This window comes from Acomys minous, assembly GCF_964271855.1.
Source record: "Acomys minous genome assembly, chromosome: 10".
Taxonomy (NCBI): domain Eukaryota; kingdom Metazoa; phylum Chordata; class Mammalia; order Rodentia; family Muridae; genus Acomys; species Acomys minous.
The window spans coordinates 52626377-52642594 of NC_140491.1; the positions used below are offsets into that span (position 1 = coordinate 52626377).

Sequence of the window (16218 nt, forward strand, 5' to 3'; positions counted from 1 at the left end):
ACATGTAATGAATGCAAAAATAAATGGCTTATTGTTACATGCCATTAACTGTCTGATTTGTACACCTTCATGAGTTCATACATTGGACAGCTCAAATTACTTGACTAGAAAAGGATTGGGTTGGGCTTAGGAGATAATGGCTCAGCAGGTAAGAGCAGAGGCTGCTCTTCCAAAGGACCCTGCTTCAGTTCCCAGCACGCACATGCCAGCTCACAACTGCTTGTAACTCCTGTTCCAGGGGATCTGACACCCTCACACAGACACAGACAGACATGCAGGCAGAACACCAATGCACATAAAAAGTAATAAAATTTGAAAATAGGATTGGCTCTAGGATGTGATTAATGATCACTTTAGTAATAATATTTCACAGCTGCATATTATTCAGACAACATTAGTTCATATATTGAGAGAAACGGCAATGCTCTTTTTCCTATGCTTTTTTAGTAAAGTTTTTTATTTTAACAATCAATATTTAACGAATACCTTGTGCTTTAAACATGCTGTCAGTATCTTTTCTGCTCTTTGAATTATATTTTAATGTGTTAGAGTATATGCATTGTTTGTGTTTTATTTTGATGTTCATTTTTGTGAGTTATCTTGATAACTCCCACTTTTTTTGTAATTTAAGAGCAATGACGGATTTAATTGGAAGGAACTTCTCAAAATAAAGAGTGCTCATAAATTGTTATATGCTCTTGAGATCATTGAAGCATTAGGAAAACCTAATAGAAGAATAAGAAGAGAGTCAACGGTAATTACAGTTTTATTATTATCATTAAAGGCATGCTTTAGCAGAATTCCAAATTGTATTATTTCATTCTAGAGTAACTTTTTTTCTCCTAATAACCTCCTTTTTGCCTTCCCCACAGGGAAGTTATAGTGATCTTTATCCAGATTCTGATGACTCAAGTGAAGATCAAGTGGAAAATAGTAAAAATTCTTGGAGTTGCAAGGTTTGATCATAATTTGTCTTGTAAAAGATTGAAAAAAGAACTTTTTGGTTCTATAAATTATTGTATAAGGTTGTTTTAAATTTTTGTGTTTTTGATTGCTTGCCTGCATATATGTGTGTGCAACAATTTTCATGTGGTTCTTGTGAGGGCTAATTGAGAGCTCCCCAGATCCCCTTGAACTCGAGTTACAGATGATTGTAATCCTTTCCATAGGAGCCTGGGTCCTTTGCAAGTGCAGTAAGTGCTCCTAAGCACTGAGCCATCCCTCCAGCTCAAAGGGAGGGGGAGAGTTAGTGGCGTGGTTCTGTTTGAGAGGGCAGGGTTGTGGGGGGGGGGAAGGGAGAGGACAGAAAGAATATATGAATATTCATAGAAGCCAAAGGCTATCCTTTAGTGTCAGTCTTGCACCTTCCTTGAGGCAGGATCTCTTTTCTTGGTTTTGAACTCCTCCATTAGATTAGGTTCACTCACTGGCCAATAACCCCTAGCTGTTCTTGTCTTTGTCATAAGTGCACACCACCATGTTTGTAGGTGGGTTCTGGGCATTGGATTTAGTCCTGTGCCCACAACATAAGTCTTTTAATAAGCAGGCTATTTTTTGTCTTTAGCACTGTCTAATGTACTTTTAAAGTGTACTTGAAAACTATATTTTATCCTAATCATAGTAATATAAAGGGAGATTATTTAATGCTTTATTTCTCTTGATTTTTGCTGCAGTGTTCATTCCCTGTCATTACTGTCTCCTGTTCCTCCAGCACACAGGGAACTACTGTATTAGAGCACCCTAGTATCTGAGGTTAAATCGCTACCATTTGAGGTCGTGTTTATATACTTCTAAAAAGACTTTAAAACATTTCTAAAAGTATTTTATATAGTAACTATTTCTAGCCAGGTAGGGGTGGCACATACCTTTAATCCCAGCACTTGGGAGGTAAAGGCCGATGGTCTCTGGTTTAGAAGCTAGCCTGGTCTACAGTGCGAGTTCCAGGAAAGTCAGGGCTACACAGAAAAGCCTTGTTTCAACATTCCCCAAAATTATTTTTATTATTTATGGACAGTGATTTCTATAAAACAAGATTTCTATAGATGGTTGCTTACTAATTCAACAAAACATCATTATTCTGTGTAGCTTATTTTTCTTTTATCTTTACTCTCACAATTGCTTACAGTTTGTTGCTGCTGGTGGACTCCAACAGTTACTAGAAATTTTTAATTCTGCTATTCTAGAGCCAAAGGAGCAGGAATCATGGACTGTGGTAAGTAAAGTCATTTTTTCCAACTAATTATAGTTATTATTTTATTTCAGTCACTTCTGTTTCATTGTCATAGTAACTTATTACATAAATTATTGAGTTGATCGAGACATAGTAGAAAGTAAGATATTTGATAAATTGATATGGATTAAAATTATGTTACTGAGTAAAGTAAAGGGGGAAAGTTACTTTTGGTGTGGGCAGATGGCTTAGTTGCTAAAAGTACTTGCCGTGCAAGCCTGATGGAACTGTTCAGTCCCTGGAGTCTGTGTAAGAAGTGGAAGGAAGAACTCATCTCCACAAAGCTGCCTTTCGCCCTCCACACGTTTGCCCAGATCTGTCCCTACAAGACTCCCACTCCCCCTTTAATATTGTTAATATAGTTTAAAAGAAACTATGTGGTTTTTGTTTTGTTTTGTTTTTCAAGACAGTTTCTTGCCTTCGGTGTTCTAGAATTCACTCTATAGACCAGGCTGGCCTTGAACACAGGAGATCTGTCTGCCTTTGCTTCCAGGTGCTGGGACTGAAGGCTTGTGCCACTACTGCCCAAGCCAAGCAACAGTCACACCAGCATACTGATAGCAGCCGTAACTGGAAGCACTACAAATGCTTTCTTCCTGCGTAACTGAAAAAGTATCTGAAAAGGTATAAAAATATATACAAGTACAATCACAAACGAAAGCACAAGGACATGGCTAAAACCATAGAAGAAAAATACTCAAGAGATCATTAACACTGAAAAAATTAAATTTTATTTATCTTTCAGTTTACTATTTGGGGTGCAAGTGCTGAGTTCTGTAGTAGTTATGGTCACTATTTTAGGAACCAGCCAAGTAAGTGTGCCATTTACATTCCAACCAGCATTGTCTATCCTAGTTTGCACACGAAGGTTATTTACTGTCTTTTAGATTTTAGCCAGCCTAGGGCCAGTAAAGTTGTATGCCCTCATGGTTTTGATTAATGTTTTCCTGATAAGCAGTGTGATTAAAGATCTCTCTGTGTGCTTATTGGTCATCTTGTATCTCTTTGGCATACATGTCAATTCAAGCCATTGTACATTTTTACTATTGAGTTTTAAATGTCCATTGATTTCTTTGGGTGCTGATTTCTTGCCAAACATAAAGTACTTTTCTGCCAGTAAATACGTAACTTTTCTAACTCTTGTATGTCCAGTGTACTGTTAATTTTGATCAAGTCTTGTGTCTCTTTGGCACTTGGGTTTTTGTGGTGAAGAGTGACAGTTGTTTTCCTCTAAGGTTTCTCGTTTTTACTGTACTTAAGGCTTTCATTGGTTTTTTAGTGAAGTTTCATTCATGCAAGTGATAATGAAGTCATTTTAAAGACTATGGTAGTTACTCAAGTTCCTGCACTTGCATACTGCTCAAGCACACTAATATACAGAATACTTTTCATGACCTGAAGTTCTGCCTGTTTTCTAAACAGTTTCTCTCCCTCTTGCAACAAAGCAGCTCAAGGACACTTGGACTGTAGATTAACATTTCAGTTCATATAAATTCATGTAATTGGAGCAGTGCTTATGTATCCTTATACAGTTGTCTTTATTTCAGTGTTTTGATGTTGACTATACATTCAGTGAGTTTTGTTGTTGGTAGTGTGCTTATTTTATTTGACATACCACAGTTTCCTTATCCACTTGTTGATGAACCTAGGAACCTACAGTTTTAGCTATGGACATTTTTACATAAGTTTTTCAAGGTACACATAATTTTGAATAAATTCCAGGAAAGGAAATCACAAAGTAATACTGGAAGTGAAAATTTAAATGTACTGTTTTTCAGTGAAAATCTACTATAGAACACAACGGAATCTCGTACTCTACATTTTTACCAGTAGTTGCTTCTGATCAAGAGTTTAAAATTTGAGCATTCCAAAATCCGACTATAGGCTATTTGCTTGTAGAGTGTTTGCTTATTGTGTATGAAGCCTGGGGATTCATCTCCAGAACTGCAAAGACCTTCAGAGACTTTTTGTTTTTCCTTTTTTCCCCAGCTGTACATATAGTGAAGGTTTCTGCTGTTTGTTTTTCTGAGACATGGTCTTGTTTTGTAGTTGAGGCTGACCTTCCAGTTTCATTCTGTTGGTTCAGCCTCCAATGGTTGGGGAGCCTCCATTCCTGGCTTGACAGTATCTTTTTTTGAGACAGGAAGGTGTTGTAAATTCCCGAACTGGCTTTCAACTCCCTATATAACGGAGGATGATTGTAAATTCTTGGTTTTACCTCACTAGTGCTGAGATTGTGGGTGTGCACCACCATACCTTCTTTCTGCTGTATTGGGAATTTAACTCTGGTTTTTGTTGTATGCTAAGCAAGCACTCTGCTTACTGAGCTACACACTGAATTCTAAACAATCCCCCCCCCCCATTTATTTATTCCTTATTTACTTTGTGTATGTTACACAGTTGTGCTTGTGCCTTGGCATGCTCATGGAGGTCAGAGGACAAATTAATTGCCTGTTGGTTCTCTCTCCATCTGCTCTGTGGCTCATCGGGCTTAGTGGCAAGCACCTTTTATGCACTTGGCCTCTCCACCAACCCAACAGTATCTTTTAAGGGGTGTTTTTAATTGCACTGAAATTTGTTTTTGGTTTAAGAAATGTTTATTCTGGGATCACAATGAGTTTTCCTTTTATGTTTTTTCTTGTGTGTGTGGTGGAGATGTGTATGTTACATGCATGTGTGTTTGCTGATGGGCTTTAATGCACCTGTATGTGGAGGCCAAAGGAGATTGTTGCTGTCCTTCTTAGTGTTTGAGTCAGGGTTACTCCCTGAATCCTGAGCTCACCGTTTGATCTAGTTGGCTGGACAGTGAGCCAACTCCACCTGGCTTCGCTAGTAACATGCCATCTCACTTGACTCTTACGCAGGTGTTAGTGCGTCCAGGCTTTTTCTTGTTTGCTCTTCACTCACTTGGGCTTCTTCCCAGCCCTCTATCCTGTTATGTAGTTCTCTTTGATATGTATAGTATTTGTAATACTGCATTTTGAATTATCTTCTGTATGTGAAAGATAAAGTTAAATTGGTTCATTAACTTCTTGTATAGCTATCGAATTTTACTAAACAACATTTGCAGAAACTGTTTTTCTTCTGATTAGCGTTATATTGATGAAAATCTTCAGTTTAGTAACATGGTATTGCTATTCCTGAGGGAGCGACACCTTTTTTCTGATAGATAGATGTAACTGTAGCACTTAGCACTGGAACCAGGAGAAAGGGAGGCCAAGGGTTGTTGTAGTGAAATTTCTGAAAATCTTCTCTTAGTGATATTCCAATTTAATTGCTTGAAGAAAGCTTGAGTTATTAGAGCTTAACATTCATTATAAATTTTATTTTTCATGCTAATTATTTTACAAAGTAAGTATCTTTAAATACATAATGTAAGATTTTTAGTTGAAATATTTTTTTGAGTAGTTGTAATCCCTATGGTGTGAAAATTTTAAGCGTGGTCTACATAGCAAATTCAGGCCAGTCAGATCTGTGTAGTCCGAATCTTTTTAAAAAAAATGTTCACTGGTGTAGAGTAACCATCTTATAAGATTAACTGCATGGGCAGCGGCCTGTCTTTTAGTTTTACTTTTTTGTTTGTGTTTTATTGTTTTTGTAGCTTTTAAATGACCCTTTTCCTTGGCCTAGAACTCACTTTTGTAGATTAAGCGGGCTTTGAACTGAAGAGATCCCTTTGCCTCTGCCTTCCAGGTGGAGGGTTTAAGGGCATGCATGACGATGCCTGCTCTCTGTTACTATTTCTTGCGATTTTGAAAAATACACTTTTTTGTAGCCTATTTTTCCCCAAATCCTGTGAGCATCTGTTAAGTACATTTTATAATAATTGCATAGGAAACAAATCTGTCATTTCTAATTTATTGTATATATCACCTTACAATTTATTTATTTATTTATTTATTTTACAATTTATATTTTAAAAATAATAGTCATAGTTTTATAATGCAAAACTTCCTGTAGTGACCACTTTATTTCCTGTTAAGTCCATGGTAAGAGTCTAGAACCTTGAGTGAAAACTGGTTGCAGAGGGGAATGAAAAAGATACCGTCATTTATGACTTGCATGTAGGAGTTAGCTGCCTTTGATGAGAAGATTGTTGGGGGATGTTTTGTTCCTTTTTTTACTCTTTATTCTCTTTTGAGGGCATGGGGGATTTGTGACAGGATCTCTTTGTGTAGCCCTGGCTTTCCTAGAACTAGCTCTGTAGACCAAGCTGGCCCTGAACTCAGATCTGCTTGTCTGTCTCTGAGTGATGCAATTAAGGGCGTGTGCCGCCACCACCTGGCATCACTTTTTATTCCTACAGAATTGAAATTGAAAGTGTGCCATTGGGTTTGATCAGCTGAAAGTTGTTTATTTATGAACTAATGAACTTAGGTACCAATTACCATTTGCCGTTATTATGCTATATTCAAATGAGTAGCTTTCTCCCTATTGGGCAATATATAATTTACTCCTCAATTAAGCTTAGGCATTGAGTTATACATTTTACATAGAGAGGCAATGATACTGTGGCTACCAGAGGAGTGAGTGAAGGAGCCTCTTGGTGGTTGAAATAAGTTCCTATGAAAAGTATGTTTAATGTATTCAATAATTACCATTTTAAATGGAAAACTTTCTTTGCTGTCCATATTTATGGGAAGAAGTTTCCTGAGAGTTCAAGTTTGTAATGGGGCGTTTTCTTAGTTTCACAATTTTAACAAATCACGGAGCACATTGATGAAAATCTAGCTATTTGTTTTTGTCTTTTAATTTCAAAGTTGTATAGTGGACATACCTATTACACAAGTGAAAATAGAAACCTGACATTGTTTTCTCATTTACAGTGGCAGCTAGATTGTCTTGCTTGCTTGCTGAAATTAATCTGCCAGTTTGCAGTAGACCCATCTGATTTGGATTTAGCTTATCATGATGTCTTTGCCTGGTCTGGCATAGCTGAAAGCCATAGGAAAAGAGCCTGGCCTGGAAAGTCAAGAAAAGCTGCTGGTGATCATGCCAAGAGTCTTCATATACCACGATTGACAGAGGTAACATTTGAAAATTATGTTAAATCGCTCTAATGAATTCTGCTTAAATTTTGAGAAAGCATATTGTTTGATTTTTATGAAGTGAAGAAATATACTCAAATAAATACAGTTTTAGATCACTACCAACCAACCACAGCGATGTCACAATTTAAAGCTGTAATGATGTATTGGTAATAAGTTACAGTTCATTTAGCAGGAATGTATGATATGCCATTTTAATGTTAGCTAACCTTACATTTACATGTATTATTAGGACTTTATAATGTATATTCTGGGAGGGTCAGCGTCTACTCAAAAAAGTAAGGAAATGAGAGTAGGTATTTTAACACAGGAAATACAGTAAAAAATGAATTTGCCAGGCTCAGTGGCGCACGCTTATAATTCCAGCACTCGGGAGGCAGAGGCAAGGTGAATGTCTAGGAATTTGAGGCCAGCCTGGTCTACAAAGTGAGTCCAGGACAGCCAAGGCTACACAGAGAAACACTGTCTCAAAAAAAATAAATAAATCTAAAAGAGACTCCTAACTCAAGTCAGCTGCATGAAGATGATCGTTAGATTTATGAAGGAGTCAGAAGCTTGATTCTCAGAGGATACCAGATAAAAGTTAATAAAAGGAGTCCTTTAGAAAACTGAAGACTGGGGCTGGAGAGATACCTCATTTCTAAGAGCGCTTACTCCTTTTCCAGAAGACTTTGTTTGCACGGTCCCGCCACAAAGCTCATAACTCTGGCTGCAGAGAGATCCAGTTCTCTACTCCGGCCTCTCTCTGTACTTGCTCACAGCATACACAAAATAAAATTAAGGAAAAAAGCGAAGCCTATCTTTTCTGGGCAGCGCCTCTGGAGCAATACTCACAAGAAAAACAGGAAGGACACTATCTAGTGTTACAGGTTATAATAGGAATCCAGCTTGCAGCAGAAGAATCTTGCTTATAATGTCCTAGTCTTTTAGAGAAAGTATAGAAAATGTAGAAAAACAGTATTATTAAAAATATCACATCTAGGCTGGAGAGATGGCTCAGAGGTTAAGAGCGTTGTCTGCTCTTCCAAAGGTCCTGAGTTCAATTCTCAGCAACCACATGGTGGTTCACAACCATCTATAATGAGATCTGGTGCCCTCTTCTGGCATGCAGGTGTACATTGTATACATGATAGTCAAATAAGTCTTTTTTTAAAAAACTATCACATCCTTCAGCCTAGATAGACCCCAGGCTGGGTATGGTAACACCCATCTAAGATCCAGCTTTGCAGAGGCAGAGGCAGGCAGAGCTCTGAGAATTCAGCCCAGCCAGAGTTAATAGAGAGATCCTGTCTTCTGGCCAGGGGTCCAGGGTGTCATTAGACTCTGTATTCTTTGTTCAGATAGTCAAGCGTATACCCTTGAGGTTCTCTGTTCACGATGGGGTAAGTGGAAAGAGACCAAGATGAGTTTTGACTGAAATCTCTTCCTCATTTGTTACCCCTTGAGAAGCACACCTCATCTCACACCTGCCCAACAACACAAGAGTAATGACTTGGTACAGGTAGAGGAATTTGGTGGTAAACATAAGATTTGGAAACCATTGGTGTAACTGGGAACCTAACATATACTTTACTTTAGTAAACATAGTTATATTAGAAAAATTGATTATTGTAAATTTTTTTGTTGTTGTTTTGTTTTTGTTTTTTGGTTTTTTGAAACAAGGTTTCTCTGTGTAGCCCTGACTGTCATGGACTGGCTTTGTAGACCAGACTGGCCTCAAACTCAAAGCAATCGCCTGCCTCTGTCTCCCAAGTACTGGGTTTAAAGGTATGCACCACCACACCTGCCATTATTGTAAATTATTTATGTCTCTTAAATAGGAAATGTTCGGTAATTTTTAAATGCATTCCAAAGTCTTAAATAGTGGGAGAAACTACTATTATGTTTTTACTAGGAGATACAGCCTTCTACATTGTAATATAAATATAATCAAGTTGTGATTCTTTCTATTAACTCCTGAAATTTTTTCCTTTAAAAATTTATTTACTTTTATATGTATTAAGTGTTTTGCCAGCTTGTATGTGCACCGCATATATGCCTGGTAACCAAGGAGGCCAGAAAAGGCATTACATATAGTTGTAAGCCTCCATGTTGGTTCTGCAAATCAAACCTGGGTCCTCTTCAAAAACAGCAAGTGCTCTTAATGCCGAGCAATCTCTTTAGCCTCTCACTAAATAATTGTTATGTTTGTTGATATTTATTAGTGGTTTACTTTTTGATACTTGAATGCTATAGAAATTTACAAGTGTTGATATGCAATATACTTACGGAGTTTTTTGGGAGATTTACTTTTAAAATATAGTAACTACATGGCTATTGAAAATAATTTAGAGTATTCAAATGAACCTGGCATACTGTCAAACAGGCATTTATATCTGTACGTGCTTCTTTCTTCAGAGATTTTCCATTAGGGGTTATGCAGTTAGGAATTCATTTACCAAACAAGTGCAGCTCAGTATGCATATCAAAGCACATGAGAAAGAAAACTTGCTGTTGCATGAATTTAGGGGAGGTGGGGGAGTGAGCGTACATTTGTATTTTGCTCTATTCAAAGATTTTTTTTTTTCTCCCTTGATGTCTTTGTTTTTTAAAGGTATTTCTTGTGCTTGTCCAAGGAACCAGTTTGATTCAACGACTTATGTCTGTTGCTTATACATATGATAATCTGGCCCCTAGGTATGCATTTTTACGTGTTCTATTTGTATGTATATACAGTTACTAAACTACATTTTGAACTGGGTGTGGGTAGCACTCACCTTTAATCTTAGTATTGTGGAGGCAGAGGCAATCAGATCCCTCTGAGTTGTCAGGTCAGTCTAGTCTATATAGTGAGTTTATTGTGTGGGGGAAAAAAGGAAAAAATAAAAATAAAAGTTCCTCATTTGGTGGCTGGGGAAATGGCTAAGTGGATAAGTGCTTGCTTTTGCAACCCTGAGAACCTGAGCTCCACTACCAAGCACCCTTGCAAATGTCAGGTGCTGAGGCACACCTAGAGTTGAGCTAAGGTGGATACAAGTCCCCAGAGCTCAGCCAGCAAGACCCACTGTTTGTAAAGAGAATAATAGAAGACACTTGACATCAGCCCCTGACTATGCTTGCATGTACACTATATACATTAAAACAGTAAATAACCACTTCATTTTGAAAAGCAATTAACACAAAAATTACTAGGATTTTATTATGTATTGCCCTACTTTTCACATAGACTTATGTATCTTGTCAATATTTTACAAATTTAACGTATTCATGAGTATTTCTGTGTTTATAAATACTGTGGAATTTTATAAATTTATGTTCTAGACATTATGGATATCTAGAAACAGTTTGTCTCTTAAAATAAAGGTTATTAATAACAAGTCTGTTTTAAAAAATGATGTGTATTTATAAGAGAGTGTTGGTATCAGCAGAGATTTGAAGAGGGTTTTAGTTTCCTGGAGCTAGAATTACAGGTGGTTGTAAGCTGTGCTGAATTTGGGTCCTCTAGAGGAGCAGCAAGTGCTCTAGCCCTGAGTGAAAACAGATTAATTGATTAAGAGTGTGTACTGTTGTTGTGGAAGGCTGGGATTTGGTTCCAGCATCCATGCCTGGATCCCACAACAGCCTGTAAAACTAGGTTCAGGGGATTTGTAACCTCTTCTGCTCTCCATTAGTTTGTGCTCACTCTCGCACTCCCTCCCTCCCTATTTTCCTCTCTTCCTTCCTCCCTCCCTCTGTCCTCCTCCTCTCTTCTCTCTCTAGATAAACCTCTAAACAATTTATATATATATATATATATATATATATATATATATATATATATATATATATTTTATTTTCAATTAATGGTCCATGCTAGATTGTCTCAGTACTTTGATTTTTTTTTATTTTTTAAAGATAGTGCTAGACACCAGACAGGCTAGATTCAAGCCCCTGAGTAAATTCATACAGAAGCTAGAGCAAATTGTGGATGTCTTTATTGTTTTCCACCATACTGCTTTGAGACAGGATGTCTTACTGAAATAAAAATTCACCTTTTTGGTCAGGCTGGTTTGCCTTCATATTTTGGAGCACTCCTTCCCCGGCCCCCAGTCTCTGCCCTCCAGTGGTGGGATTGTAGACAAATACAGCCTTACCTTGCATTTTACTTGGGTGCTTGGGAGTCAAACTTAGATATTCATGCTGCAGAGAAGTGGCTGTTACCCAGTGAGCCATCTTCCCAGTCCCTTAATATTTGTGATAATTTGTTTTTGGGTTAGCATCATTTTATGCCATTAGTTGTCATAATTCTTCCTTTTTTCATAAATAGATACGTTCCCAATGTTTGCTTCACGATATTGACATTTTAGTAGTACAGAGTATTCCGGTTTTTTCCTTTGAGACATGATCATTGAGGTCTGCCTGTCAGTTTTCCTGCCTTGGCCTCTAGAGTGCTGGGAGTCCAGACATTAGCCCATTATGCCCATTTTGGGCAAGAAAAATGAAAAAGTTTTGTCAGTTTGGGTCTTATATTTTTAGTAGTAATATCCAAAAGTGACATGTGTTTTTCCTAGTAAATTCTGATAATGGCATTTGCTACTGATGACACTAATCTTAAGAGTTAATATGGTGGCTGGGTGCAGTGGCTTAGTGGCAGGCAGATCACTGTGAGTTTGAGGCCAGCCTGGTCAACAAAGTGAGTCCAGGACAGCCAAGGCTACACAGAGAAACCCTGTCTCCAAAAGAGAGAGAGAGAGAGAGAGAGAGAGAGAGAGAGAGAGAGAGAGAGAGAGAGTTAATTTGGCATATTCCTATTCTCTCTCTTAAAACCTTCCTTTTTATTAAGCTGTGTAGACTTTCTGAAATTACAAGTTTATTGCTTCCCATAAAACCTCAGTTGGCTTGAGATTTTATCAATTTTTTTCCTTGGATAAATATTAGCATAATCTCTGCTAAATGTTGATTTTTTTTCCCTAATTATTGGTATTTCTTCAGTATCTATAGTTGGGCAACCCATTGTGTAAGGATGCATTTTTTATGTTACTCATCTATTTAGTATTAATTTGGATTCATAGATTTGAAATATTTATGTAAAATTTTTTTGTCATTATTTTCATTCTCAAATTACATAAACTGCCTTACAGAAATCACTTGAGACTTGCTCTTACTGCCTTTTATTGGTGCCCTGCCTGCCATTTGAGTGTATGGGCTCCTTCTTTAAAGAAGATTCTTATGGTATATTGTGTGTCTGTCTTACCTCTTCCCTCTCTTAGTCCTGATGTCAGGCTTTCCCCACTCCACCTCATCCGCGAGTTTTGCAAGTTTTACATACATGTAAGAGAGAGAGAGAGAGAGAGAGAGAGAGAGAGAGAGAGAGAGAGAGAGTGTGTGTGTGTGTGTGTGTGTCTGAGTGACTGACTTGAGAGCTGTGGAGACAGTTCAGTCATGTTTGAAAGATGTTCTATTTCTATTTGTCAGAAATCTTGAAATTGTAGATGTTTGGTGTTTCCATTGTGTTTGGTTTTTCTATGGGTGGAGCTAGAAATAAGCTTGCAAAGCCGAAAGAAGCTAGGGAGGCGGCTGTCAGTTAGAGTGCGTGCTGTTTACCATTGGGACAGAGTTGTGACCTCGGCGCCCACTTACTCGGGCATCCCACACACTTGTGTTGCGTAAGCACTGAGTCAGAGAGATGGGAAGGCCTCTGGAGCTTCTTGGCTTCTAGCTTATTCCCAAATATCTGAACCCCGTGTTCTTGGATAGATCCCACCTTAAAGTAATATGTGCAAAGTGGTGAATACCTCACATCCTTTTCGCCTCTATATCTGAATGAACATGCATCATACCTGTACATACATTTTGACTGTCTTTGTCTCTCTCAACCACCCCCCCACACACACACAGAATTTTACACAAATAAATGCATAAATAAATTCTCTGTATAGTTTTAATAAGCAACAACAGCCTGTTTATTTGGACTACTTTAGAAACTCTTTAATCATTTTAATACAGAATTTCAAATAGAGAAATAGTTTGGGCTTGGTAGTTGGGGTATATGTCTTTAATCCCAGCACTTTTGAGGCAAAGGCACATGGATCTCTGTGAGTTTCAGGACAGCCTGGGCTACACAGAAACCCTGTCTCCAAAAATCCCCCCCCCCCAAAAAAAAAGGTAAGAAAAGGAAATGGGTTGGTTAATGTACTGATACCTCGTTGTATGTCTCATATACTCATATAAACTATATTAGAATGTAAATTTAATTTTAAGTATTTCAGAGCATGTCCTATTGGACTGAATGTCTCTTGTATACAAAGGGTACAAATAAAGTTAGTGTAATCATTCTTTTAGAAACATAAAAGAGGCCGGGTGTGGTGACGCACCCCTTTAATCCCAGCACTCTGGAGGCAGAGGCAGGAGGGTCTCTGTGAGTTCAAGGCCAGCCTGGTCTACAGAGCAAGTCCTAGGATGCCCAAGGCTACGCAGAGAAACCCTACCGTGAAAAACCGAGGGCGGGGGATTACATAAAAGAAAGCTGGGCGTAGTGGCGCATGCCTGTAATCCCAGCACTTGGAAGGCAGAGGTTCCAGGACAGCCGAGATAACAGAGAAACTTGAAAAACTAAAGAAACATAAGAGTTCCTTGCAATCTTTGCAGTACTACTTCACTTTTCTTTTCTTTTCTTTTCTTTTTCTTTGTCTCCAGCCCTTGTTGTTTGTTCTTAACATCTGTCAATGAGCCATACCTCAGATTATTTTTGTTCAGTTGGCTTTTTGTTTTTTGGGGAGGAGAGTTTCTCTTTGTAGCTCTGGCTGTCCTGGAACTCAATCTGTAGACCAGGCTGGCCTCAAACTTTGCCTGTCTCTCTCTCCAAAGTGCTGGGATCAAAGGTGTGCACCACCACTGCTTAGCCCAGTCACTGTGTTTTTATTGACATGTAATTGTTTTGCTATTGAATAGATCTTAAACCTTAGTGCTCCTCTCTGAAGCTTCTTACTCTCTGACAACAGCCCCTCTTGTATCCTATCCTGTCCTCTCCTGAACACCATCTTGCTGTTTTCCCAAGAATTTCACTTATCGTGAGTTTTAAAATAAGTGGTGACCATAGTCTAAGTGTGCATTTAAAAAAATCTATTTGAAGCTATAAACTTTAAAGAGTATATAATTACTTTTACATCATTGCCAAATTTAATTAGTAGTGATGACATATTTTTGATTTACAGAGTTTTGAAAGCTCAGTCTGATCACAGATCTAGGCATGAAGGTAAGAGCTCAACAAAGTCCATTTTTACTGTAATTTTTATAAGTAAAGTGTATAATAGATGCGGTGAAACATTTTGTATTTAGTAATGGGGATTGTGTCTTTATAATACCAACTTACACAATGCCTTTATTTCCTTTTAGTTTCACATTATTCAATGTGGCTCTTGGTGAGCTGGGCTCATTGCTGCTCGTTAGTGAAATCTAGCCTTGCTGATAGTGATCATTTACAAGATTGGCTAAAGAAATTGACCCTACTTATTCCTGAGGTAAGATACAAGTGGAAGCTTGGTGCTTTGCTTTTTACAGCTTTTTGTATTATTAGCATTGTTAATTAAATGAGATCTATTTATGGTGAAGGAACAGTCATTCTGTTCATTATATTATTTACCTCTTTAAATATAGAATTTTATAATTTAAAAAGAGTAAATATACACTGTGTCATTTATTTTTTTTAAAGATTTTTTTAAAGATTTATTTATTATGTATACAATGTTCTGCCTGTATGTGTGCCCACCTGTGAGAAGAGGGCACCAGATCTCGCTACAGATGGTTGTGAGCCACCAGGTAGTTGCTGGGAATTGAACTCAGGACCTCTGGAAGAGCAGACAGTGCTCTTAACCTCTGAGCCATCTCTCCAGTCCCCACCGTGTCATTTATATTTGATACTTTTAAATTGTTTTCTGTTGTAGTCATAGCTGGGTGGCCACAGCTGGCCAGTTTACTTGGAATCTGTGAAGTGTTCTGACTTAAATACTTTATAAGTACCCTAAGGCAGCACTACATTCCCAGGGATGGCTATATACATTTTTTAAAGACAAGGTCTCATGTAGCCCAGTTTATTGTCAAAGCTTAAATTTTGGGCCTATAACACGTTGAGTAGCTGAGCATAATATTCCAGTGCTGGGATTACAGTGTGTTTCACTGTTACAACACTAGGAATTGAAACTGGGACTAAACCTTTCCCACGGAGCTGTGTACCGAGTCTGGGAATAGTGTTGTAACGCTCTGACTGCCGTGTTCTTTGTTTAGACTGCAGTTCGCCATGAGTCTTGCAGCGGTCTCTATAAGCTATCTCTGTCAGGCCTGGATGGAGGAGACTCAATCCATCGATCTTTTCTTCTTTTGGCTGCTTCAACGTTGTTGAAATTCCTTCCTGATGCTCAAGCCCTCAAACCTCAAAGGGTGAGATTTTACTTTGCTACGCATATCTTGATTCTGTGCTGCTCCCTTGTAGTTATGTCATGAAATTTTGATTCTCCCCTCCATGTTTGGAGTGCTGGGATGCCGGTTTAATCATATCAGTTAGTGTTGTGAAAATGTATTTTGGAGATACTGTGTGTTGCTGTTCCAAAGTTGAAAAATTACGATGTAGCTCCTTTCCTCAGTAACAGTTTTGATTTTTAAAAAATTTCTCATGAAAATTTCAAATTCTTTTTTTGGCCTAGTGTGATACTAACTTTGTAAAAAAGCTTTTAACATATAATAAACTTAGAGGTTTATTAGTGAAGTAGTTTTAAATAATTTATATAAATATATACTATAGCATTTGCATATTTTCCCAACTATACCTTTTCCAAAAAATTGGGGATTTTTTTTCTTTTTTTGTTTTTGTTTGGTTGATTTCTGCGACCGGACTTCACTCTGTACGACATACTGATCCTGAGCTACAGGATGTCTTCCGGACTGTGGCACAGCGCTGCGAGTAAAGCCATGTGCCACCATGCCTGT

General features: G+C 37.9%; 1 protein-coding gene across 7 annotated transcripts in view; it reads left to right on the top strand.

Moving 5' to 3' along the window:
- USP34 (ubiquitin specific peptidase 34) overlaps positions 1-16218 on the top strand; it is a 176598-nt gene that overhangs the window by 91847 nt on the left and 68533 nt on the right. For all 7 annotated transcript variants that reach the window (XM_084798362.1, XM_084798363.1, XM_084798360.1 and 4 more), the window contains 8 exons: positions 632-754; positions 873-956; positions 2126-2212; positions 7057-7257; positions 9872-9954; positions 14451-14491; positions 14632-14756; positions 15520-15672. In XM_084798362.1, coding sequence (XP_084654488.1) covers positions 632-754; positions 873-956; positions 2126-2212; positions 7057-7257; positions 9872-9954; positions 14451-14491; positions 14632-14756; positions 15520-15672 — 897 coding nt within the window. The remainder of the gene's footprint in view (positions 1-631; positions 755-872; positions 957-2125; positions 2213-7056; positions 7258-9871; positions 9955-14450; positions 14492-14631; positions 14757-15519; positions 15673-16218) is intronic.